Raw genomic sequence first — 19,696 nt, 5'->3', positions numbered from 1 at the left:
TCAAGTAAAGGTCTTCAGAGCCTGGGCAATATGGGATGGATGGGTGGGGTGGTTTCCAAATCCTACAGAACCCCTAACCCAACACCTTCTGACTGTGTGACCTTGGCAAGTCTTCTCACCTCTGTGCCTCAGTTTCCTTTCTGCATAAAGAAGTCTGAGAAGCCCAAGAGATAGCATGTGAGAAAGCCTTTGCAAAAAAAAAGCCTGAGGGGCTTGTTCGTGTAATGAGGGATGAAGAAATGCAAAGAGGAAGAAGAGGTAGATCTGCTCTCAGGAAGTCACTAGCTCTTCTAATTCAAGGGAGAGGGTGCTAAGGGCATAAAAAGGTACAGCTAGACTGTAAGATACGAGCCCAAGGATAGAGGAATAGGCCAGTGGACTAGAACAGAGGCTGCAAAAATAGACCCACACATGTATGAAACTTGATATGTGGCAAGAGTGGTGCTACCAGTCACTGGGAAAAGGGTGGACTTTTTTTTTCTTTTTAAGATTTTATTTATTTATTTGATAGAGAGAGACACAGGGAGAGAGGGAACACAAGCAGGGGGAGTGGGAGAGGGAGAAGCAGGCTTCCCGCGGAGCAAGGAGCCCGATGCGGGACTCGATCCCGGGACCCTGGGATCATGACCTGAGCCGAAGGCAGACGCTTAAGGACTGAGCCACCCAGGCACCCCTAGGGTGGACTTTTCTATAAATGGTGCTTTTTTAGAGTGATTGGATATCCACGTTGGGGAAAAATGAAATGGAATCCCTACCTCACACCTTGCATTAAAAAAATCAGTTCCAGGTGGATTAAAGACTTAAACACAAAGAACCTGTGTAATAGGGAGAGATTTCTTAAAGACCCCAAAAGCACAAACCATCAAGGAAAAGATTGACACACTTAATTAAAGTATAAAACTCAGGGCAGGGCACCTGGGTGGCTCAGTCCTTAAGCGTATTCCCTCTCTCGCGGTCTCTCTCTCTCTCTCTCAAATAAATAAATAAAATCTTTAAAAAATAAAAAAATAAAAATAAAACTCAGGGCACCTGGGTGGCTCAGTTGGTTGGGCTTCTGACTCTTGGTTTTGGCTTGGGTCATGATCTCAGGGTTCTGAGATCGAGCCCCATGATGGGCTCCACACTCAGCGCTGAGTCTGCTTGGGATTCTCTCCTTCTCCCTCTGCCCCTCCCCCTGCTCATGCTCTCTCTCTCTCTCAAGTAAATGAATAAACAAAATCTTTTTCAAAAGTGTAAACTTCCCCCCCCCAAAAAAAGTGTAAACTTCCTGTCTGTCAAAATCAGGTATTTGGAACACAATATCCAAAACATACAAAGATCTTCTACAAATCAATTTTCAAAAGAAACAAGAGAAAATTGAGTAAAACATATGAACAGGCAATTTGAGAAAGGGAAACCATGAATGGCTAATAAACATATGAAAAGACATTCAGCCTCACTCCTAATCAGGGAAATGGAAAGTTAAACCCCAGAGAAGTGCCATGGCACACCTGTGTGATTGACAAAAAGCAGAGAGGCAGGAGGGCAGAGTGTTGATGAAGATACAGGGCACAGGGAACTCTCTCATACACCACAGGGGAAAGGGGAAGTGGGTGCCACCACTCTGGAAAACAATCTGACAGTGTTTAGAAATGTTGAAGATGCATTCCATATCCCAGTGACCCAGAGAACTTGGCTTCTGGGATAAACCTAGGGCTTGCTCATTGCCACAGTGTTTACCCTTGTAAAGAATCTGAAGTAGCCTCAACGTCCATCAGCAGAAGGCATAAAGGAATGGTGGATCAGTCCGTGAAATTCTATATGGTAGTGAAAATGAATGGAGGTACCTTACGAATCGTTAAGTTGGGGGATGGGAAGCAAGTTGCAGAAGATCACATTGGATGACAGCATTCTTGGAGATTTTTAAAACATGCGAAACAAAATGATACCACTTATTGCTGGGAATGCACATGTTTGGTAACAATCTGAAGAAACTCAGAGGAATGACAAATACACCGTTTAGTGAAGTGTTTGCCTCTGGGTGGGGCGGCGGGGGGGAGGTGCGGAGAGGGAGACATGAAGGATGGCGGGAAAGGGCTTCATCGATATTGGTAAGGTTTTATTTCTTGACACCGGTCAAGGTACCCGGGTGTTTGTTTTAGTCTTCAGAACCTTTTTTAAAGATACAGAGCAAGCAGGGGGCTATAAAATATAAAATCCCCGTAAAATGCAGTCCTGCTCTGAACTTCAGTTTCCTAATTTAAATAATCCGACCATCATGTCTGTGAAGTGCTTAGCACAAAGCGTGACTCATGGCCAATTGCTCAGTAAAACTTGAGAACATGAATAGCCTGCTCCTCAGGCTCCCCCGGGATCCTTCATACCCTAGTCCCAGCCAGCTGAGACTCCCTCACTCCATGCAACCGGATCTCCCAAGCCCCCCAACCTCTGTCCTGCCTTCATGCCTTTGCACAAACTGTTCACTTTTCCTAGAGTGTCCGTCCTCCCCCTCTCTTCTGTTGTCATCCAGCACTGGCGTTTCAGCCCATGGAGAGACCCTGGGAGGTCCTCGTCCACTCTCCCGGCAGAGGGGCTCTCGAAGCATCCCCTCACCCCACTGTCTGCATCTATCACATTGTGCACTCTTGCACCCGCTTATGGCTCTCTCTCCTCCCTGAGCTGCAGGCTGGGAGCTCCTCCGGGTCACGAACCTTGTCTGAGCAACCCCTGCAGCCTTACTACCTACATAAGGCCTGGCCTCGGGAAGGTTGGATGAATGAATAAAGGGGGTGAGTGGATCCAAATACTCAGACACAAGAAAGGGTCATGCCAAGCTCTCAAAAGGAAAGCAGTCCCACCATGCGGATTGACTGTGTATCCGCACAACCAGGATGGGACGAGGGCATATTGCAAGGGGTTCTCAAGAAGAGTCAATGAGGTAATAGAAGCAAAATGCATGACCCCATTTTTGGGAACGGGTAGCAATTACGTGAATATTGGCCAAGAGGAAGATATTCGCGGGGGGAGGTGGAAGGGACCCAGTTGGGTTACCACGAAAGAAGGAGGCTGGGAAAAAATGCCGGGGAGTGTTCTCTGACTCTGCACAAAAGCAAGGGAGTTGGCCCAGGAGGTGGGAGGGTCAGAAATGTGCCCCAAGTTAGTGCTTCTCGTGCTCCTCCCTCCTGCCCTTTGCACTACCCCGGGGTGAGGGGCTGCACGGCCCCTCGGAACCGGTGGCCCTCCTCTCTGTCTCTCCATGTCCACTCTGGCCCCCTCCAATCTGTTTCTCTCACATAGCCGAGGGATCTCAATCTGGACCTGTCTTTTCCTTGCCAGCTTCCATCTGTAGGGGCGACAGAGCCTGAGGCACCTTCCCCAGGGACGCGTCTGAGGCGCTCTACCAAATGCATCGTCTGCACTGTATATGCAAAATGCACATATGTCCACTTGTCGGGAGCTTCCATCAAGGCGACATACAGGATGGCAAGTTGCTTATGGTCCATACTCTAGAAGATGAATTGGCCAGTGTTACATGTTGTAGGAGCAAACAAATACATAAAGTCGGCAGGGTTATATGGTCCCTGGAAAAGAACAGCACTGTGCGCTTCATGGGCTCGGATGAGATTTTCTGAACTAATGAGCCGATCCTCTTTGATCCAGATCACACTGGACAATGTCATATTACCCTGGTGACACGACATGAGCTGCTGCTGGCACTTTGTCCCATGCAAATGGCCCCATGAGGTGGGAATCCTGCCCAGCTTACGGTCTGCCAACTCAATGCTTCTCAGGGGGTCGCCAGTGGCCTCCTTGTGGCTAACACGGAAGGACGCTGGGCTGGTGGGCCGGAGCAGTGGCTCCAGGAAAGCCTTAGTCTAAGGAGATGACCTCGGAGCGTGTCTTAAAGGAGCAGAGAGAGACGTTAGCCAGACAAAGAGGGATTGCAGGGCAATGTGAAGCCGCCCGGCCTGCTCTGGAATCCCGGCAAGCAGCTGTGAGACAGGCCATAGGAAAAGGAGGTGGGGCTGGGGCAGGAGGGGCCCTGAATGCCATGCCCAGGAGCTTGGAATGTTTTGGGGCTGGGGGAGTGGTGGATACTATGACATGCAGCCCAGATCCCCGCTTCCAGAATGAAGGACGCACTCCCCCAGGCGTTCGGAGGCTATTGCAAAATGGCCCTCAGCTGTCAGTTCCGTTTGGCGGTGGCCTCTGCCGAAGGAAGCCACTGCACCTGAGGTGACACCCCTTTCCTAGGGTGTCCTACATCCAGTGACAGATCACCCCAGGGCTGAGCCCCTTGACACTCCTCAGGACAAGTGTGAAGGACCAGCCCTGCCCCAGGCCCTCCCCAAACCCCACGCAGAGTGGGCAGAGGCCGGCACTGCGGCCGCATGGCAGTTCAGCTTTCCTTCTGCCTGGTCTCGCTGCCCGCCCTTCCCGTCCACAGGTGCCGAGCCTTCTAGAACAGTCCCTGACAAACCTCCTGCGCCCTCACACGTCTCCGAGCCTGCTCGCCGGGAAACCCAACTGTGACAGGGAGCGCGGGAAGCCCTTGTTGTGTGTCTCGCTGGTGGGAGGGACTCAGGAGAGCTTGTGACTTTGCAGGAGCCAGTGAGAGAGGTGACTGATACTCACGGAAGCAGGCAAGGTCTCAGGAGGGGCAGAGAGGCTGGCTCATCCTGAGACAGAAGCAGAAATTGGAGGCAGGTGGGGGTGGGGATGGGGTCAGGAAATGGAGTGAGTCATGACCTTAACTTTTTTTTTTCTTATGCAGCTGGAAGTGAGGTTGGCTGCTCAGAGGAGAAGAGATAGATATTGTAATTACATAAGAAATTGACGACCAGAGTGCGTGATAAATGTTGCCACAGCAGTAATATGGAGCACAGGGCTTCAAAGGGTGGATAGGAGTTTGCCAGGAGGTGTGCCCATAAGGGAAAGTCATACCACGCAGAGGAAATAGCTGGTGCTCAGAACCCAGCTGAGCTAGGATTCCCAGAACATATCCAAGATGCCCAGTGAAATGTGAATTTCACATAAATGATGAATAATTTTTTAGTGTAAGTCTGTCTTACGCAATATTTGGGATCAAAGAATTATCCGTTGTTTACTTCATCACCTTCTGACCCTGTTCCTGCCAGTAGTCCACTAGGGCCCCCCCCCCCCAAACTGCAGCCCAGGTACTGCTCACATTCCGTGGTATCCCTCCCATTATCCAAACCCTCAGCTGTCGTGGGAAGTCCTCTATTGTGTGATCCTCGGCCACTCTTCCCACCCCACCTCCCATCTTTGAAAACCCCCTTTAATCTCCTGCCTCTGAGCGTTTGCCCCACTATGTCCTCTGTCTCCCTACTATGCCCTCTCCATGTCCACTCCTCCAGGAGGCCTCCCAGATTTCTCTGGGAAGGTGGAAGTAATCAATGTGCACTGATGATTTGCAGTAGAACCTTGGGCAAGTCACTTCACATTTCTGAGCATCCATTTCCTTGTCTCTGCAATGGGGACCATACCACCTCTGCCAGGTTGCTGAGAGGATGATAGACCATGTTCAGAAAGCACCAGATACACTCTCAAACGTTGGCATGTCCCCCCCGTGCATGCCTAGATCAGTGCCTGGCACCCAGCGGCACAAATACACGTTAGCCAAATGGAAGCGACTCAAAGGTCCTGAGCTTTTATAGTTTAATTTGCTTCTTGGAATTGCCATGCCCAACAGTGGAACTTAGACAAATTCAATTTCCTATATTAAGATGATCCGAAAAGAGATGAATAATGAAGCCACTGCAATTCTGATTGCGTAACCGGTTTCTCCCCCGGTTGAGAGGGGACCAAACTAGCTCCCCAGAAATGGCCCGTTTAGGCACCAAACATGACACCCGGCCTCTCCAGCTCGAAGCAGGTAATATCCGCCACACACGTTTCTGTCTCAAGCCTCCCAGTCCCAGACCACAAAAGGTGATTTCTTATAACCATTAGCATAATTACCTGACTGCAACGCTGTAGAGAAGCGATTAGATGAGCCTGTGATTTTTGCCTCAAGTTATTTGTCTCAAGTAAGTCACCTGAAGTTCATCTGCCATCCGGATTCATGGCTGCATTCTGTAATCGTAGGGAATTATTTTGCTAATAACAGAGGTACCTTGATCTAATTTGGTTTTAATGCCAGGAGGTGCCCTCCCAGGATAATCAGTTCCAGGGCAATTCCAATTTCCAGGTTTGTTACACGTTCTGGAGAGAAGATTCAATTCAAAGAGGCTGAAGTTACTTCTTTATCACCCAAAGTCATCTAGGGGTGAAATGGAATCCTACCTCTACGTGTTTGCAGAAAAATGCAGGGCAAGGTCAAGCCACAGTGAGTGGGTGGCAGGGCGGTCCCAGCCAAGATCAATGACTGGAAGACACCACTCGTGGGTGAGGACCATGAGGCATTCCCTGGGAGAACCCTACTTTCTCTTGCATTCATTCATTATCTCATTCATTCTTTTATTCTGTTTCTGGGCTCTCTCCTCTGCAAGACCTGGTCTCCACTGTTATTTGAATGCAAATATTGATAGCAAACACGTTCCTGGCCCAGTTCTGGGTACTTCGTGCATATTAACTCATTACTTCCCGTGACGCAGGTGGGTGCGACTACTATCCCCATTTTACAGATGGGAAAGCCGAGGCAGAGAGGTTAAGAAACTTGCCCCAAGTCACACAGTTAGTAAGGGGCATAGCTGGGATTTGAACCTTAAACTGTGAACTCCCTCAAATTCATGTACAAGGGAGAATACTGAGCCCACCAGGAATTGTTCCACCTCTTCTCTGTGTTCTCGTGCACCCCTCCCAACAACTCTCGTATGGGAGTGTTGTCCTATTTTATTGAGGAAGACACTGAGTCTCGAGAAGGGGTTAATTTGGCCAAGGTCAAGTGAGTCAATGGAGGAGTTTAAGGCTTCACCTCTGAGACTCCGATTCTCTACTCCCACTGCTCTGGCTGAAGCCAGGAAGTCTGAGCAGCGTCTCTGAACAGCTTTGGAAACACGCTGGGTAAAGTATAATTAAACTAAGTGCACAGTGACCGGCCACCCAGCTCTGTTCTTCCCTTTCCATTCTCGAGCGGTTCCTCTTTCCCACCCCCACCCCTCACTCCAGAAACCAAGTGTCATTTACTGTCCTTCGGTGTTACCAAACAAAACCTACTTTCAGATTCCAATCATTCGCTCACATTTAGGCTTTCAGCGGAGGGCCATGCGCTCCAGCAGGAAGGACCAGGAGGTCGACGCCGCTCTGCCCGTCCACTCCTCGCTAGGCCTTGGCCTTCCCGTCTCTTCGAGGAGGTGGATTCTTTAAAAACTGATGGAGCTACAGAACACTCGTTTTGAGTGAAAAATCTCAGGCAAGCCCAATATTTAGATGAAAGCGAGCTGCCCTGGGCAGAGCTGTGTTAGAACAAGGGCGTGGAGTCTCTCTTATTCGACAAACTTGAGGCATCTCCGTGGGACCCTGGGACCGTTCTGACAATTGGGAAACCACTGGCCTGGACAGAGTCTGTTGACTCTTGGGGTTCGTAGGGCCAAGGAATCTGAGCTCCACTGATGGCTGGCAATACCCGACATGCAGGGCGGGCCCCTCCCCCTGAACACCTGTCCTGCCTTGTCAGGAGCATCAAGGGCCGAACCCGGGAGGGGCATGTCAGCAAGGCCAGGTCGTGCCCAAGGCCCTGCCTTGCGGGGGACGAGCCGTCCAGGAGTGTGAGCACAGAGAAATGATATCTGCCTCTCTGCACCAGCCTGCGGGGCCAGCCCATCCCGGCACACTCCCTGGTGGCTGTGAGGACAGGCCAGTCCCCTCCCACTGCTGCCTATTTGTTTTCTCTCTCCTGTCTTCTCCTTTCTCTCTCTGCTTCCTTCTAAAATGCTCGACTTTCTGTTCTAGGCCTAAGGCTGCACGGGTTCCGCCCCAGGACTGAGACTTCACCCACAGGGACACCTGCGTCCCGGAGTAATCAGTGCATGCAGGTGGAGTGGGAAAAGCATCCTTGAAAGGCTGTCCTAAGGACGGTGGGCTGGATCCTGAAAGTCATGCAGAGCCTCACGAGCGATAGAGGAACCAGATGCGCATTTTAGAAGCTCATCGGGCTGTACACACGGTTGGGGAGGGGGGCGACTATGAAAATGAGGCTTTCCTCCCCCTCGTCACCCCCCAAACCCCACCTTCCCTCAACACCCTCCAGGTAGCCCTGTTTCCTGCTGAGACACAGCATGTGCAAGATGGGAAGAGGGGCTTCAGGCTGCGGGCTATTCCCACCTTGGCCTGGCCCCCAGCCTGGTAATGCAGCCCTTGACCCCTTCACCCCTGGGACCACGGGGTCAGGATGAATTAGAAAGTTGGAAAAACTCCATCCCAGTTGGCTGGGATGCTTTGATTTTAGGGCTTCTGTCTGTGAACAGGAACTCAGGCAGAAAGTTAGCTTCCCCACCCCCTTCTAGTCCCTTCTGTCCAACTCTCGGCTCTGACAAGCCCCTGCCCCAGCCTTGCAGCCCCTCTTGGAATCACTGCCTCCCCGTCCCCCATGCTGCGGTGGCGGAGGGGGGGGGAGTTCCATCCCCAAACACAAGCCCTTTGGTTCCACCACGCAGCCAGGCATCTGCTTTGGCATCCACGCTCACTTAGCCTCAGGTCAGCTGCAGGATGAGGCGGGGACTAGTGGGCATCGAGGGTCCGGGACCAGGGGCAGGAATGCAGGCGATTGCTGGTGGCAGCTTAGACCCTGCCCCTCCCCTGCTCAGATCTTTTCCAGGGCTCCTGCTTACTCTGGGACACTGGTTCTTAACCAGGAGGGATTTTATCCCCCAGGGAAGAGTTTTCAATGTCTGGAGACATTCTTGGTTGTCACAACTTGGGCTGGGGGGGGCAGGTATGCTGCTGGTGACTAGTGGGTGGAGGCCAGGGAGGCTACTGAGCATCCTCCAGTGCACAGAACAGGCTGCTCGACAGTCCTCCAGCCCTACATGCCAATAGTGCTAAGCTTGGAGGCCCTGCCTGAGGGTAAAGCCCCCCCCATCCCATGCTTCAGGCTGGGATGCTCTGGATGCTCACTCCCACCTCAGCCCCTTTGCTTCTGCTATTTCTCCTGCTGGGGTGCCTCCCTGCTGCCCTCCATTTACCTTAATCTCAGTTCTCTCCAGCCCCTCTACCAGTGGGGGCTCTCCCCTGCTGCCCACACCAGCCCCAGCTGCCCCTCCCAGAAGCCACCTCTGACTACATGGTACCCTGATTTCTCTCTTCATCTGATCAGCTCCAGGCGCCTTTGGCCCTCCTGAGTCTCCGGTGGCACATCTACGTAACGGGTGGGCAAGGTGAGTGGAGACCCCGGGCCCCCCGTAGCGCGGACACAGCCCCTCCTGCCTCTCCCTGGGATGCTAAGCACATGGGGCACTCCGTGTTGGCATACAGTGGGACCCATGTGGCTTCGGAGCCAGTGGGCCAGGGTTTAAATCCTGACTCGGCCACTTCCTAGTAGTTGGACCAGAAGTTAATCACCAAACATGTCTGCGCCTCAGTTTCCTCCTTTATAAAATGGGTTTTCCAACGAGAGTTCCATGTGCTGTGAGGTGTCCCGTCCCCGTCCTTGTTCCCTGTCTGACGGGTCTATCTCGCCAAGGTGTGCCCGGACAGCCATCTATTCCTGGGGCCCAGAGGAGGAAGATTAGTCGCCCTCCCACTTCTCCCTAGAAGCTGAGCTTGCACTGGGCTGCCAAGGACTTTGGGGAATGGAGTCCTCTGAAGCCACAGCACCGGAAACCGGAGGCTGAGCAGGCCCGGCTGAGTGGCCAGCCCAGGAGCGTGACCGCCCTCTTGGCTCCCGGCCTTTTCGGCCTCTGCTCTTATCTTCCCAGTCCCTGCCTGGGCTCAGCTTCTCCTGCTGGGACCGTGACCTCCCACAGCTAGCTGAGCTGCCTCAGGGCAGGGGGCTCTCTGTTGAGCAGAGGGGTGGCTTGGGGTCCTAGGAATTCGGGGGCGATAGCACAGAGACAGACTCATAAACACAGAGAATAAACGGGTGGTTGGCAGGGGCCGGGGGGGCAAAAGAGATGAAAGGGATTCAGAGGGGCAAACTTCCAGTTATCAAATGAGTAAGTCACAGGGATGAAAAGTATAGAGCGTGGGGAATTTAGGCAAGAATGTTGTGATTCTTCTGTTCAGTGACAGATGGTAAGTACACTTCTCATGGTGAGCATTTTGCAATGTCTGTAATTGTTGAATCACTACGTTGTACACCTGAAACCAATATAACATTGTGTGTCAACTTCAGTGATAGAAAGAGCAAAGACAGAATAAACATGAGCCCCCAGGCTCCATCACCCTCCAATTCCAGTGGTTGCCCCTTAGAATCACTAGGAGGCAGAGAGACAGAAAGAAACAGTAAGAGACAGAGACAAGAGACAAAGAGAAACAGAGATACAGCAAGAGAGAGAGAAAGAAAGACTTAGGGGGGGCCCTGTCTAACCTCTCCAAGCTATGGGAGGCCCAGACTGGGGAAAGAGCCCCAGAAGAAGGAGAACGGCGCCCCTCCTCACCCACCATGGAGCTGGTGAGAGGAAAGACTAAAGGTTCTCCGAGCGGACACCTTCCCAAGCACCCTGGCTTCTGGGCCATGGAGTTGGCACGGCCATTCGGTCAAAGACAGGCCTCACCTCTATCCCCCTCCCCCCCACCAGCCAACTCTGTGAGGACACCTGGAGGGAAAGCAGGGACAGACCTGGGCCAGCCCCCAGAGGGCTCCTGAGTGAGGCCCTGAATGCAGCCCCTCCCCTGCTTCAGCTTCAGGTCCGGAGGCCAGAGCCCGCCCAGCCCCCACCCTCCCGACCTCTCTGGTACCTTCTGGGTCAGCCTCGTCTCCCCTCCCCCCATGCTACTAGCAGCCACCCTCCACTCCATCATCAGCAATGGCAAGTGAGGCCCTTTGTCTGAGATTTGGGTCAAGGGAAAAAAAGTCCAGGGCAGAGGTGGGGGTGGGGGCCAGGGCAACAAGCACCCCCAGCTGCCATTTCAGGAACTGTGCAAGCTTGAGCTGGCTTTTCTGGAGCACAGACCCACTCGTTCTGGTGCAGAGTCAGTGGGAGCTTGGGTTGGGCATGTGGGACCCCCACAGCCAGCCAAGACAGAGACCCCCTCGCAGGCATTCTGTCCTACTCACACGTGCTCACGCCCTCCGCGTGCATTCATGTGTGCGTGCACACACACACACACACACACACAGGCATGCTGGGATGTAGGTCACTGGCTGGAGGGCCTCAGGGCCCGGGCTTCTGAGGATCCAGCCATCCGGCACACGCTTCGGGATTGGACAGAAATGCACCCCTCCCTCCTCGGCTCGCCTGCGTCAGTCGGACCCAAAGCCTCGCTAGGCTTCTGTTTGGTTTTCCCTAGAATCCCACTGGCTGAGACTGCTGGGAACCAACTCTGTCCGGGGAGGGCCACGTGGCTTCTTTTCGGGGGGGGGGGGGGCGGTTCCCTGTGCAGGACAATGTGGAGGCTACAAGAGACAGAGGGATGTGACCCCACCGTGAAGACTTTCAAGGCATAGCTCGTGGGATGCCTTAGGACTAGATGAGGTAATGGCCAGAGGGTAGTCAAGGAGAAAACCGAGCAGCTTCGGCCAGGCTGATCAGGGCTGGCTTCCTGTGGGAGGTGGCAGGACCTTGGCTGGGCAGTTGAGTAAGGTTTCAAAAAGCCTAGGAATAGGAGTGGTACTTACACAGCTGGGAAGAGCCCAGCTGCTCCTCCACCCTGGAGCTGGGGCCTCTCCAGAGGTCACATCAGGAAGGACCATCACAGACTCTTCTATAGAAAACCCCCGGATAGCCCCACAGGCTTTTCAGACACAGCAAGCCCAGGACATCACTCCCACTCAGAAGCTGCTCTTCCACTCATGTCCCCCACTCGGTGTGGACGCCAACATTCCTGCCACACAGGCCACAGGCCAAGTCGTCCTGACCTCTTTCTCCACCCCATCCGCCTCAGCCTCCAAGTTTGCAGTCTGGCTCCTGAAACAGCTCACAGCCCAGAGGTGGAGAAAAGCAGGAAAGCAAATGGATTGCACTCATCCGTGTGTGGCAGGATAGCAGGAAGCTCAGGGTGCCCATGAGCTCAAACAAGGTAGTCAGGGAAGGCTTCCCGGAGGAGATGACACCTGAGTTGAGACCGCAGAGATTAATTCATAGAGATGGGGGTGGCGAGAAAGAAGAGGTGTGGCTGGAGACAAAGGCAAACCCCATCCTGGGGTCAGATGGTGGACTGTCTGGAGGCCGTGTGAAGGAGTTCACTTTATCCTGCTGCAGTGAGTGGGTGCCCTGTGGGACTTTAAGATGCCTGTGAGTGGTCCCCTTGGCTGCACATTAAGGATGCGTTTGTTGAGCTGGGGAGACCCAGAGGGGGTGAGGCAGCCCTCTAGGAGTCTAAGGAGGTGCCTGGCCTGGGGTGGGGGCTGGTAGTTGGAGCTAGGGTACATCTCAGGATCTACTTAGGAGGGAGAATGGACCCTGAATGGTTCCTGGTTCCTCCTCTCTTGGTGCCCCCATCTTCCCATTGGTAATGGGGGATGGACAGAGCCCCTCCACCCCCACCCAAGACCCTCTCCCTTGGCCTCCTCACAGCTGGGGCCATTTCCTGCTTGCTCCAGCCTCCCTGGGCTTCCGGAAGTAACCTCCTAGGAGAAATCCCAGCTGGGAGGGAGGCACAGCTCTAGCTTCAGAAGGCCTGGGCTGGTATCAGCAGCCCAGGGCATATCCATCCAGCAGAAGGAAACGCCACACCAGCTCCAAGCAGGAGGACCAGCAGGAGGCAGTAGCCATCTAGGACAATATAAGAAGGAATGATCTATTGGCATGGTCCAGTCAAGAGTGGGAGCCATGGGAAGTGGCTATTACTGTCTCCACCCCTCTGAGGAGGAGGTCAAGGCTCAGAGAGCCAAGTGGCCAGGACAGAAGCCTAGGCCTGGGCTGTGCATGCCCAGAGCAGCTCAGGAGGGAACCCACCAGAAGCCAGTGGACAAGAAGGGGGGAGGAATGTCTTTGCTTTCTAAACAATAGGAGCTTCTGAATGAGCTCCTCCCTCCTCCCACCAGGATCCTCTCTCCCTGGGGGACACCAGCTCCTTTCTCCTGAGCTTTCTCCTGGCTCTGCCTGGCCCAGCTCCAGACACAGGACTGCCCTCCGCGTCCCCCTTCCTGGGCCCCACTTTCTAGCCTTCTTGTGCGGCCAGCTGCTCAGGCTTGGGTACATAAATGATTTAAGCCCCTCCCGTCCATCCTCATTGTTCTTCTTTATTGACTATTTTTCCTGATTTAGCCTCTTCCCAGAGTCCCATGGGGCAATGGGGCAAGAAGGGGGGGCTCCACCCTCATCCACCTGCCCAACTAGGGAGGGTCAGAGGCCCAGGCATGGCTGGCCAGCAGGACCGAGGTTTTCCTGAGCATGGGTAGGACTTTGGATTGGGGGCCAGAGTACCCAGGGAACAGCCCAGAATGGTGGACAAAAGCACAGGAATCTTGGAGTCCTGGGTTTGAATTATGAGTGCCCCCACTAGAGCTTGTGGCTGTGGACCCTTCTAAGCCTCGACTGTCTCGTGTGAACAGTGGTGATGTTTCTTCCTCTGCGAGGAGGCGGTGACTCCGTGTGGAACACATCACAGAGCAGGCATGTACTAAGTGCTCAGTAAATGCCGTCCCCACTCTGCCTCGCTGGCCTCGTTCGTCCACCTGTGAAAGGGCCCCAGGTAGGAGTGTGGCTTCTCCTGTTCCTTCGGTTGCCCGCGGGCCCAGGACAGAGCCCCAGGGCAAGATGGAAGGAATCTGGGTTTGGCATTCTTTTCCCAGCCCGGGCAGGCCAGCCTGGCATCATTACCCAGTTCCACAGACAGGGAAGCGAAAACTTGCCAAGGGCCCAGGTCTTTGTCCAGGACCTGTTGGGTTAGCTGAGTAGCAGAGCCAGGAGGAAGAGCCCCCAGGCTCTCATCCTGAGAGGCAGGCCAGGCCTGAACGCCCTTCCCCAGTGATCCACCCACACAGACACGGCCTCAGAGAAGGACCTAGTGGGCACCAGTTCAGAGCATGTGCTCTGGGGTGGGACAAACCTACACGACTCTCAGCGCAGCCATTCACTAGCTGTGTGATTTGGGTGAGTCACTCAGCCTCTCTGAACTTTTCCCCATCTCTAACGTGAGAATGCTAACACCCACCCCACAGGGTGCTGGGAAGGGGAAGCCAGATGATGAATGAGAGGCGCACGGCCAGGCACACAGCTGTTTTGTGGTTCTTGTCTGTCTGTCACCAGCTGAAGCAAACCCGCTTATGACATCTTCAGTTCCTCCTCTCACGGGAAGGGCCAGCGAGTGGTGACATCAGACCCGACAGCTTCTAGCCCAAAATAGCCTTCTCTTTAGACTGACCCTGTCCCTTCACAGCCGCTTCTGCTCGCCGTTCCCAGCTGAGCTGGTATTGCCTTCGGTTCCCATTCCTGCCATATCAGCCTCGTCCCCAGCGCCGCGCCAACAAAGCCCCCCAGGAGGCAGGATTCTCCCCGGGCAAATGAAGGGGCCTCCGGGCAGCAGTGATAAAGCTCTCAGACAGTGCCCCCAAATCAAGGTCCTGGACTCTGGAGCAACCTGGGTTCAAATCACCTTCCTCCCTGTATGATCTTGGCCATCACTTAACTTCCCAGAGCCTCAGTTGCCTCATCTGGAAAATGGAACTAACGGCAACCTACCGGGTGTGCGGTGGTGAGGAGTCGAGCAGACAACGTCCATGAAGGACCTTGCATGGAGTCTCACCCGAAAAACGTACTCAATAAATAAGACTGGTTGTTGTACCTGCAGCACTGGGAAGTTTATAAAATCACTCCCACCTGCCCGCCTACTGGGGTCCCCCAGCGGGGGCAGATGTCCTCATCACCAGGAAGAAACTGAAGTTTCTGAGCTGCTTGTTCTGCCCCCCAGATTTCCAAAGCAACCAGCCCCTTCCAGAGCACTGATCCCCGCTGTCTGTCTGAGCCCAACTCCCTCTGGGAATCACAGGCCTCCCCGCCGCCCCCGATGTGTCCGGTCTCATGAGATTTTACCTTGTCACTCCTCTGGAGCCTCAAGACAGCCAGGGAGGTGGGCAGGGCACAGCTGAGTCTGCCCATTTGTCAGACAAAGAAGCCAAGGCTGAGTGAGGAGCAGGGACTTGGTCCAGGCCACCGATGGCAAAGGGAACCAGGATGAGGCTCAGGCCGCAGGGAGGGAAGTGGGTGCCAAGTGCTGAGTCGGATTTAGAATCTTAGATGGTCAGAGCTGGAACATTCAGGGGTGTGGGGCGTAAATGGCCGCGAAAGAAACAAACCCAGAGAGGGGGAGGACGCCTGAGGGCACAGAGCAAGTCCAGGGCAGGATCCAGCTGGTGCCATTCACTCATTCACTTTTTCATTCGTTCATTCATTCATTCATACAGCGAATACAGTAGCAACCAAGACACAGCCCTTGCCCTCAAGGATCTCAAGGTCTTAAGTGGGAGTCAGATTAACGACCAGGCAATCCAAACCTGTCCTCTTCGGGGAAGCACCAAGACGTGCCGCAGGGCAGGGGTGGGAGGCCACATCTCAAAGTGGAGGAGGGGCAGGACTGCGTGAGAACCCGAAGAGACAATGTTCTATGGGGTGAGGTCTGCTTCCTGGTCGGCCCACGGTCAGGTCTCCCTCCTGTTTTCTTCCTCAGCGATTGGAAAGATGGGAAGGAAGTGCTTCTCTGAGCTGGACTTTCCATGCAGCTGAGGGGCCCACGCCAGAGAGGGTCAGTCAGATCTTGGCTGACCCTTGCCCCGATTTACACACGGGGAAACTGAGGCCCACCCACGAAGGGCTTCTGCTCCTTGCCTTCCTGCTTCTGCTTGTTGTGTGAAGAAACGCCTGCAGCTGTGTTTGCCACTCCCCCAGCCGCGTCAGCCCTCACTGGCCTTGCTCAAAGGGTCTCTCACCTCAGGACGACCTGATAGGGCACCGCTCAGCCCTGTCTGCTGAGACACCCTCAGTATGGCTCGGGCCTCCAGAGCATTTGTGTCAGTGGTTGGGATGTGGCCAAACTCCTTTCAGCCCTTGAGCACCACGTGAATGGAATCAAAGCTCAAGCTATCCACCAGACAGAAGAGTCTGACTTGGCTTGAAGCATGGAGGGGGTGCCCAGAACCCCACTCCCAGCTGTGCCTCTCCCAACCCTGTATCCCCTAAAGTTCCCAAGTTCCCCAAAGAGCTCAGCTTGTCAACCCTGACCCAAAGCACTACCCTCCTTAGAAGTGTTGGAGAACCCTCAGAAGTTTCTCCAGCCTTTGCACCTGCTGTCCTATCTGCCTGGAATGTCCTTCCTCACCTCTTTGCCTGGGCCGACGGAATTCGTTCACTCACTCATTCAACAAATATGTGCTGGATGCTTACTCTGTGCCAGCCAGAGAGCTATACTCTGGGGATAACAGCTGTCTGAGAGCTTAGAGACTTGGGGACATATAGAGTTTAAGCACAGGTGCATGCACACACAATAATGTCCAGTACAAATAGGAGCAGACCCTATAAAGGAAAGGAGAAACTAAGAGTGAGATCTCATTTGATGGACCGAGGGAACATGGTCTCAGGAAGGCTTCCCTGAGGAGCTGACTTTTTACTTGAGTTTGGGAACAGGAGGAGGACGAGGAGTTAGTTTACTGAAGAATGAGAGAAAGAGTGTGCCCCGCAAAGGAAACAGCATGTGCAAAGGCCCTGGGCTGATAACTGGTTTGGTGAGTGTGAGCAAGTTCAGATCACTAGGACTGGAGCCTATGGAGTGGGTGGGTGAGGGAGAAAGAGTCAGATCATGCAGGGAGGCAGAAGCAGCAGACTTTGGTCAAGGGACCATGTGGGTAGCAGGAAAACGGAAGGATCCAAGAGAAGGAGCCAGAAGAAGAGACTGAGAAATAGGTGGGAGAAAATCGGGAGAGTGGCCTATCCCAGCCGCCAGGTGAAGAAAGGCTTTTGTGAAGGAGAGCGTCATCAACTTCTTCAGTGGAGGAGTTATCTCCTCCAGGAAGGCCTCCTGGACTCCACGTGTAGGGTTAGGGGTTCCACAGTGCCTTGGCCTCCCCCATCAGAGTGCTTTCCTCTCCCCCAGGTTAGCCTGGAAATGTCATGAAGGCAGAGACAAGGTCTGACTTGCCTTTCCAACCCCAAAACTTAGCACAGGACCTGAAAGTAGCTTTTGTTAAATGAATGAACATAGAGAGGACGTGCCTCTGAGCCCACGGTTTTCCTTCACTGGCGTGGTCCAGGAGGCTCCTTCTGCTCTGGACCTCCCAGGCATGCTGGAGCCAGGCCCCTCTCGGCTGGACCTGGGACCACTCGCAAGGAGAGCCTGGGCTCTCCTCCATTCCTGCCTGACCCCTTCCTGAGGCTCCCTCTGTCCCTTCGCCTCTTCCTATTGGCTCCTAGGCACCGAGCCGCCTGACCAGCTTCCAGAAGACCAACAACAGGCTCCCATAACAGGTGAAGAAAAGGTGCCTCCTGTGCATGGGACCCTTCAGTTAGGGTGCATACCATTCCTGGGGTACCAGCCTCGCCCTGCCCTGAGGCTGCTGTTAGCCAACCAGGAAACAGCAGGTCAGGGCTCTGGGGTCCAGGTGGGGAGATGGAGCCCTGGGAGATTTAGAGCCTCGTTTGGCCATGGGTTGGTCCCCCAGAGAAGGGTCCGTGCCCTCTCTGGAGTCGCATTCAGGCATGGCTATACCAAGTTTCAGGTGAGCACTTCCGGGGACATGTCTCAGATTGTCTGTCTGCCCCCCGCCTCCCTGGGGAACTCATCACTCAATCCAGCCTCATATCACTCGTCTGTCTCCCATTTGAGGCTGGGAGCTCTTCCAGGTCAGGGGCCTCTCTTTGTCTCTCCCTCCCTCCCTCTTTCTCTCTTTTCTCCTTCCATTCACTAAGCACAACCATTTCTCCAGCTTGAGCTGTTCATTTCTGAACCCGTGCCCCTGACACACAGCTTGGCACTTGGGGGTCACTCAGCATGCATCCACTGGCCACCTGGCTGCCCAACGGTGCCAGGTCCATGGGTTGGGCCTTGCCAAGCTCCCTGGAGGATTGCAGCTCCGAACATGGCAAAGGGACCCTCTCCCTGGAAAGAGCTGAGCTCTTGCAGGAGGAAGGAAATTTGGCCTTGAATCTGTATGGAGGCCAGGTCTGGCTGGGGTGGGGGGAAGGTGGGAGTGGGGTCCAGAGGGAGAAGTCAGTTTTCTTCGCAGGAACTGTGGTCCCAGGAGGAGCTGGAGTGAGGCCGCCTCTCAACTGCCCCCTTTTTGGCCAACAGGGCCTTCTCCCTGCTGAACCCTAAAATCTGCTGCCCCCCACCCCACCTCAGCCCCTCAGGCACCCTGGCCCTCCTGCTTTTCTCACGTGCACGTTGCCCAGAGACAGCCAGGGTGCCCTGGTGTGCCAGCCAATGGGCAGCCCCCGGCCAGGCTGAGCAGTGGGGGTTTCGGTTACCTGCACCCCCGGAGCTCCAAGCCTGCAGAACCTGCCCCAGCCAAGCCATTCCGAGTCCTACAAGTCCCGTCCCAGGCTCTCAGCAAGAGCTCCGTCCTGGCAACTGTCCCCCAACAATCTTCCCCGGGGTTTCCAGCCAGCCGGGAGGCTGCAGCAGGGGCAGCGGGGGCAGCTCCCGGTGGTCGCCCCCGGGGCCCTGCAAGGTGGGCCGTGCTTGCAGCCAGGCGTTAATTACAGGGTGGTTCCTGATGCCTGGTCCACCTGTATTTATCTGCAGGATCTCACTAATTAAATTCCCCACAGCACCCGGTGGGCTTGGGGACCGGAGCGAGGCAGACAGGCAAGGGGGCTGCAAACTTCCTTCCTTTCCTTCTTGGCCAACAGCAAAACAGAGGCAGCCCAAACTCCCTCTCCCTCCCCTGACGCTACTCATGTCCAGAGTCCGAGGGGCTGCCCCCAGCTCTGCCCAGGGGGTGGGGGGACCCTTCGGCCTTGTATCCCCTCTCCCCGGGCCCCCCCCTTGCCCACCCACAGGCCCCAGGATCAGACAGTGCCCAGCCTCCTGACGGCCTCCCCCCATCAACTCGGATTCCTGCAGCAAGCAGAGAAAAGTCTGCCGAGCAGCGAGGCCGGATCCCCAACTCTGCCACTTTGCAGGGGCCGGGGCCCTCTTACCGTAGGAGTCGTCTTGGTCCAGGAGGGAATCGGGCTCCATGGCGAATGGGCCCCCAGCCCCTGGCCCCACCTGATTTATGAACCAAGGCTGTCTCCATGAGCGTCTGGGCTTCTCCTTTTGTATTCCATCTGGCGGCTTTTCCAACTAGATGACTGGGTATTCCTGCAAGCAGGCCCCTCTCCAGCCCTCGCCTTCATACAGTACATTTAAAGTAGCAGTAACCTCTTTTTCCTCCCCCCACAGCCGGGCTGGAAACATTAGAAGGGACCGAGGCAGCGAGATGTCTAAAATAGGAAGACGCCGGGACGCTTGGCCTGGCTGCCGGCAACGCTGGCTGTGGGGTCTGGCCGGGGCTGTGAAAATGGAAAAGCTAAGAGGTAAGGCTGCGCTGGGGCTTAGCATCTGGAAGCTGGCTCTGGGGCCCCAGGGTCTGCTGGGGGAGGGGAGCAGGCTGACCCACCCGTGGGAGGGGTTGGGGGAGGGGGGGCTCGGCTCTGTTCACCACCCAGCACCCAAACCC

General features: G+C 54.7%; 1 protein-coding gene across 1 annotated transcript in view; it reads right to left on the bottom strand.

Annotated features, from left to right (window-relative positions):
- Positions 1-19,311, bottom strand: part of DAB2IP (DAB2 interacting protein) — a 187,918-nt gene extending 168,607 nt beyond the window's left edge. Inside the window, exon 1 of the mRNA XM_054509399.2 lies at positions 19,176-19,311. Within this exon, the coding sequence (XP_054365374.1) occupies positions 19,176-19,215 (40 nt within the window). The 5' untranslated portion in view covers positions 19,216-19,311. The remainder of the gene's footprint in view (positions 1-19,175) is intronic.
- Between the last annotated feature and the right edge of the window lie 385 nt (positions 19,312-19,696).

The sequence above is a fragment of the Mirounga angustirostris genome, unplaced genomic scaffold, assembly GCF_029215605.1.
Source record: "Mirounga angustirostris isolate CCGP_5_RB_7025 unplaced genomic scaffold, mMirAng1.0.hap1 SCAF_15, whole genome shotgun sequence".
Classification (NCBI taxonomy): Eukaryota; Metazoa; Chordata; class Mammalia; order Carnivora; family Phocidae; genus Mirounga; species Mirounga angustirostris.
This window is presented reverse-complemented; position numbering and strand designations above follow the sequence as displayed.